Source organism: Diachasma alloeum, unplaced genomic scaffold, assembly GCF_001412515.2.
Source record: "Diachasma alloeum isolate Michigan unplaced genomic scaffold, Dall2.0 Dall_scaffold_00521, whole genome shotgun sequence".
Lineage (NCBI taxonomy): Eukaryota > Metazoa > Arthropoda > Insecta > Hymenoptera > Braconidae > Diachasma > Diachasma alloeum.
The window spans coordinates 334694-340693 of NW_021680653.1; the positions used below are offsets into that span (position 1 = coordinate 334694).

The 6000-nt window shown below is 40.9% G+C and overlaps 1 protein-coding gene across 1 annotated transcript in view; it reads right to left on the reverse strand.

Annotated features, from left to right (window-relative positions):
* Positions 1-5369, reverse strand: part of LOC107042786 (myocardin-related transcription factor A) — a 73116-nt gene extending 67747 nt beyond the window's left edge. The window contains exon 1 of the mRNA XM_015263972.1: positions 5165-5369. Coding sequence (XP_015119458.1) covers positions 5165-5369 — 205 coding nt within the window. The remainder of the gene's footprint in view (positions 1-5164) is intronic.
* Between the last annotated feature and the right edge of the window lie 631 nt (positions 5370-6000).

The window sequence follows — 6000 nt, forward strand, 5'->3', positions numbered from 1 at the left end:
TCATGAAAATAGATTTAAAGAGAACAAGTAATAAATGAGTGGCGTTGATTCCGCAAAAGGTCTAATGGTCCCTGGAACGAGCAATAATCCCAGTCGCGCAGAGGGGGCGTATCAAAACCCCATGGAATGCTGGGTAGGTGATTTCTTTCGCGCATTCCACAGAATTCCCTACGTAATTTAAACGTCGAGGGGGATTATACCAGGTTGGGGGTTAGCTTTGTCTCACAAGTTCGAGTGTGTTTGAGAGGTGGAGATTTAGCGTAAGGCGTCACCACCTCGACGTATGCGGTCTCCCTTGTCCCCAACAGCAACAGAGACAGACAATTGTCCCGAGTTACTCTCCACACATTTACCCAAGGAATACGGTTGCCTTCCTCCTGGGATGCTGCCACGTACGCCGAGGAGCGAGTTGTTCGCATACTCGATCTTCGTGGAGAGAAGGAATAAAGAATAAAAACAAAATGAGGAAGGGAGGAGGGGGCAGAAGAAGGGGAAAGAAGGAGGTTTTAAAAAAAATGAGAAGGAGAGAGAATAAAAGAGGGATAGGAGACCTCGTTACGACGACATTCTACGGGCGGGCGAGACGCGTGCCTTGCCTTCAAGATCGAGAAATCGATGCAATGGTCAGGAGGGCCCTCTTCGCGTCCTCGAGAGAAAGAGAAAGATGAGGGGAAGGGAGCCTCCGGGGTTTGTCTCTCACGAGACTTTTGGACCCCACGAACTGCAGAAGAGTGTATATAGCTACACAAAACCCGTCTCCATATACTTATATATTACGGTAAGAAAGGACAAGTAGGCATTGGATTGCTCAAAAAGAGAGGGAGAGAGAGATAACAGTTGGATTTTCATTTCTGCCATATCAACTTGATAAACCTGAAAAGTTTCATACCTGAATGATGATTCTCATCTCCCAACATCCCATACGTACTTTAAAATCACAGCAATCCGTAACGCATGTCGCGCAATTTTCGCATAAACGAGTCGTGAATCTGTTGGAGTTTGTTGTGAGTCTCTGGTTCCGGGTTTTATCGCTTCAATCGGCTATCATGATGACATCCAAAGGGATCTCATCGGGTTGTCTACCGAGTCGTGAGATTTTACCTTGACCCAATGGATTATTAGCGTCTCTCACTGATGGGTTAGGTTAAAGCGTGTACTGAAGAACGTGAACAAACGGTCAATCAGTATCAACGTTTACACGATGGTTGTAAATCAATCGTGGTGAATCATCATTACTGAGAGGGCTTGACGCGAATGCTACACTCGTCAGTGTCAAATGCACTGGTTTCAAAATACCAGTAAGTCGAGGGAATAAAGTGAGGGAGATTCCTACTTATTTTCTTTATTGAAAGGGTACATCAAAATATCTGTGATTTCAAATAAATCATTCGATGATTTTGGCATGTGGCACTCTGGAAGCCCGGGGGAATTTCCGGTTCTGTTCACAAGTTCCATTTTTTAATTTGTCAGTTTTTATCGAAGGAAAAAATTTTCTAAAATAGAAGCGAATGTGTCTGATATATCTGGAGGAATAATAGATTGAGAGAGCTCATCATGTTGACTTCTTCGCATAGTTAATTTAAACTGATTAAAAATAGAATGTCATGATGATCTGATGAAATCCTCACTCCTCCCTTATTTCTTCCCCTGAATCCTCCAGGGATCATCGGAGTAGTTGCCGTCTGCCGCGACGTTTTCAGGTCGTCGACATTTGTGGTGAGGGAAACCTCTTCGGCTCCCCGTAGTCGCGCCAAAGTCACCCGCGATCTCATCCGCGGTGTTTCTCTGTGTAACCGGCGCTCGTCCATGGCAGCTTCACCTTGACAAAAAGCCAACGGGTTTTCGGGGAGAGCCACGAAAACAATAACACCGTAGCGTATGCAATGCAATTCTTCTCGTCTTCTCGATCGATACCCGTCGTCCCCTTACGTACCCTTTCCGCTCGTGCCCACCAAGCGCCTTGTGGTATATATATTCGAAAAAGAATCGGAAGAAAAGGAGTCGAATACAAAATGCATTCCGGGGAATTGCATTTGCGGTTAGAGACCCCTTGTGAGTGTGTTGCGCGCGCGCTCTTTGGCTCAATGAAATTCGAGCAAATAAATCTCCGTTTCTTCTGTTCGGTGGTACTACTTGACTACTACCCGCCGTCTCTTTATTTTCTGATTCCACATTCCTTCTCACTTCTCTTTAGGTAGAATAGGGAGAAAAGGATTTAATAAACAATCAATAAAATTGATCCATAACCAGAGAATCTACATCCTTTATGATTATCAAAATTTAATTTTCGTAACATTCATTTTCAAAATTAAGAAGGTTCGTATCAGGAGTATAACATTAGTATCAAATTTTCGATTCATCTTTGTTGTTTCATCTGTATACATATAATCATCCCAAAGACTAAGTGCTGCTCTCTTTCTTTACACTCTAACGACAGTTTTGTTTTTATCTGGACATTTTTAGTTTTTTTCTTGGCCGCAATACGGCTTAGTGGAGAAGGAAATATTGTGATAAACAAGCTCGTAGAAAAAATTACTCCTGTTATCTACACCGCACAAGGAGATAAAAGTTGGAGAAAAATTACCAAACAAGTGAAGTAAGTGTGGAGCGGAATCCATTTGCAGGTCTTTGTCACTCTATATCAGTTATCACCCTATGAAGTTGTAAAGGAAAAACGTGAATACTTAGAAAACCATATCCGGCAGAGTAGGCCGTTTTGATATGGAAGTTCAAAAACAATGGATAAATCCACCCAAAAAAAGTAATGATTCAAATCGATGTCAGCTTGATTCTGGTAGATTTTCGACTTGATTCAAGTCGAGTTACTCGGACTACACCAATCCGCATTCCGGATCTGCTATGAGCCAAAAAGTGGTTTATTTCAAGAAGAAACGTCCCCAGTCGACATCGGTTTAAATCAAGTAAAAAAATCGGCTTGAATCAACTCAAAGAATCGGCTTGAAGTAAGCCGAAAAACGGAGTGATTCACACCGAAAGTCCGCCTGTTCCCGGTAGTGGATAGCAATTTGATTTAAGTCGATTTTTTGGTTTGATTCAAATCAATTCTTCGGCTTTATTCTAGTCAAATCGACCCATGGTCCAAGTTAGAGAGATACACTGTTAGAAATAAATCTAAACTTCATGGAGAGTTCAATAGTCCCGTTTATGAGAGTGATACTAAATTCCATTCACGGGAAAAAATCAGAGTTTTCAGATTTTTCCTGTTCTGTATCGTCATAAAAATCTAGAGAAAAACTCAAACGAACGTCTCCAAATTTTTCCGTTTTCGAATTTCGACGAAAGATACAATCAACGTAGTTCCCCACAATTAGCAACATGTCCATTTGTACATCTTCTTATTTTTGAAAGAGCCACGTAGTTCCCTGCAATTAGCAACATTTCCTTTTGTATATTTTATACAAAACTGGTTTATATTATTTTCCAACACGACTAAATCCTGCATTCTTATTGCCTAGTGTATTTAGAGAGCAGGTCTTTTCCACGTTACACTGTACAAAATTTGGTGTTAATTCAACACCGAACGGTCTCCCAAGAAGTCCACACCGGATTTTTTAATATGTAGTATTCAAAGTAACTCATTTTTCCACTCATAATAGTATCTCGATGATTCCCGATCCCTTTGTCAATCCATAATACTCCTTCGAGTCACTAATCCTCGTCGCTACGACAATCCGTCGCCACCCGTAATAAAAATTAATTACTTGAAGACCCTCGCCACCTTCTCTCCCTTTTCCTCGCCTATTAGCTATCAAAACAATTTCATTGGCTCAGCAGTACTTGTACCATTTAGAATATAAGGATAACTCTGTCAAATTTTAAACTAGATCCCATCTCAATTGCAAGAGAGTATACATTGGTACCCTGTGATTTCTTAAATACAGTTCATTTCAATCTTTTGTCTGATGAAAATAATTTTTGTCATTCATGCCCGTTAAGTGGCGTTTTCGGGGTGTGTTTTAGAACCCGTAAGTGGAATTTACCAGGCCATAGGCCGGTAAGTAAAAACTAGCCCCGATTTCACGATTTGCGGGCCATGGCCTGTTAAGTAAGACGTGAAGTGAGTGCCTCTTACACTATAGCTCGTGCGGCTGAACTAGTTTGCCACCAAAACCCAAAATTTACGAGGAAAATCGTAACAAATTCCGTTAAACAAAAGAGCGAAATGAATTTCATTATACTCGACAGTGACGAAGAGGAGTCACAAGACATTTTTAGTGAAGTGAATAATACCAGTGACGACGCAGCAAGTACGTNCCCCCCCCCCCACACCCCCGGGCATTCATGACAAAAAATAGTATGTGCCACTCGGCCCGTAGTGTCGGTTTGCGATTCGTGTAAGTTAGCAGCACTCATCGCAAACCTCCACTTACGGGCCTTGTGACACAAATAACTATTTTACCAAATCCAGGTTATCTGTTTCATGTTATTTAGTTTGAAATCAATCATTGTAGATATTTGCCAAAATTTAATAGAATAAATAAACTTGGAGTTCAGTCGAAGTGTTTTGTAATTAAAGACTAAATTAACTCATTCGCTAATTCTAACATACGCAAAAGAAAATTGATCTTTCCCCGTATAGTTCCCTCATCTGAATGTCAATCAATAGAAAGGCAGTGTTCAAGTTTTTGCGGAATGGGAGTAGAATTATTATTTCCACTTAGTCGCATGGCCACCTAGGATGATGACACCCGCGCATAAAATCTCTCACCATTGATCAATCAAACCGAAATATTGACTGAAACCAGGCTGAAAAATCGACTTGAATCAAATCGAATTCGACCTGAATCAAGTCGAAAAATCGGCTCGAATGAGATTGAGTGCCGTTTAGAATCTCTTCGAGTCAGACTGGATTCATACCGCCAATCCGACATGAAATAAGTTCACTCCCGATATGATTCAGTTTCATTTGATTCAGACCGATTTTTCGACTTGATTCAGGACGATGTTTTTTGAGCGTCAAGTGCGACGCCTAAATTGCTCAGAAAAATAGTGCGTTTATTTGTTTAGGCGACACTTCAACAAATTTCCGTCAGCACCTAAATATAATTAAAATGTTTGATCAAAACCATAAAAACTTCATCAATCTGCGATTATCAATTATTTTTCATTTATCAAGGGTACTGATGGTTAATCGAGGTTCTACTGTGGCTGTGAAAAACTGCGCCGGACTCGGGAATGTCGTTGGCATGTACCAGGTACTTTGGCTCTTTCTCATCCTTCTCCTCTTTCATCGTTTCTCCTCCTCTACCACCCTCTGCCCCGTTCCCCACAACCCCACGAGTGTCACCACATTTTTTTTCAAGCATTGCGTAGCCATTCTGGAGAATGTCCCCCAACTTCTTCCTCATCTTTGTTTAATTTCCAATCCAATAATTCTCTAAGAATCGTGTGAAATAAAACTTCAATGTCCTCGAATGAAAAATATTTGACACAGTTATAACTTCAAACTGGCTGTGTAATACTTTCAAAAAGGAATTTCGAAATCCGGATCAAGATTTGATCTACACACGTATTTACGGTGCAAAAGTTGGAGGTGGCGCTTGAGGACTTCCTCGCAACACATTTTGCTGCAAGTAAAACTGGTCGCGGCACGGTGGTAAAGCGGGTTGGAGGTACGATCGTCGATTACGTTTTCTGGGACACTTGAGAGTGGAGTAGACTCACGTCGTGTTACCGCCCACACGCGCTAACATACCGATATGATCGGACGTCCGGAAGCTAAAAGTTTAAAGGAGTTGAGTTGTCGACTAAAGCGAGAAGGTGTAACACCAAGTGTAATAATCGCTATTTCATCTTCTAGGAGAAATAATCTTGAGGCGTCTCAAGAGATTTACGAAGTCAATCTCTCAACTGCTGAATATTTTTTGATGAATTCATGTAATAATTGTTTATTGTTATTAATCGACAAAAAATTATATCTAAATTATTTCAATTGCAATTTGTTCAGGTTTTCCCATGTTAAATCAAGTACAGATCCGA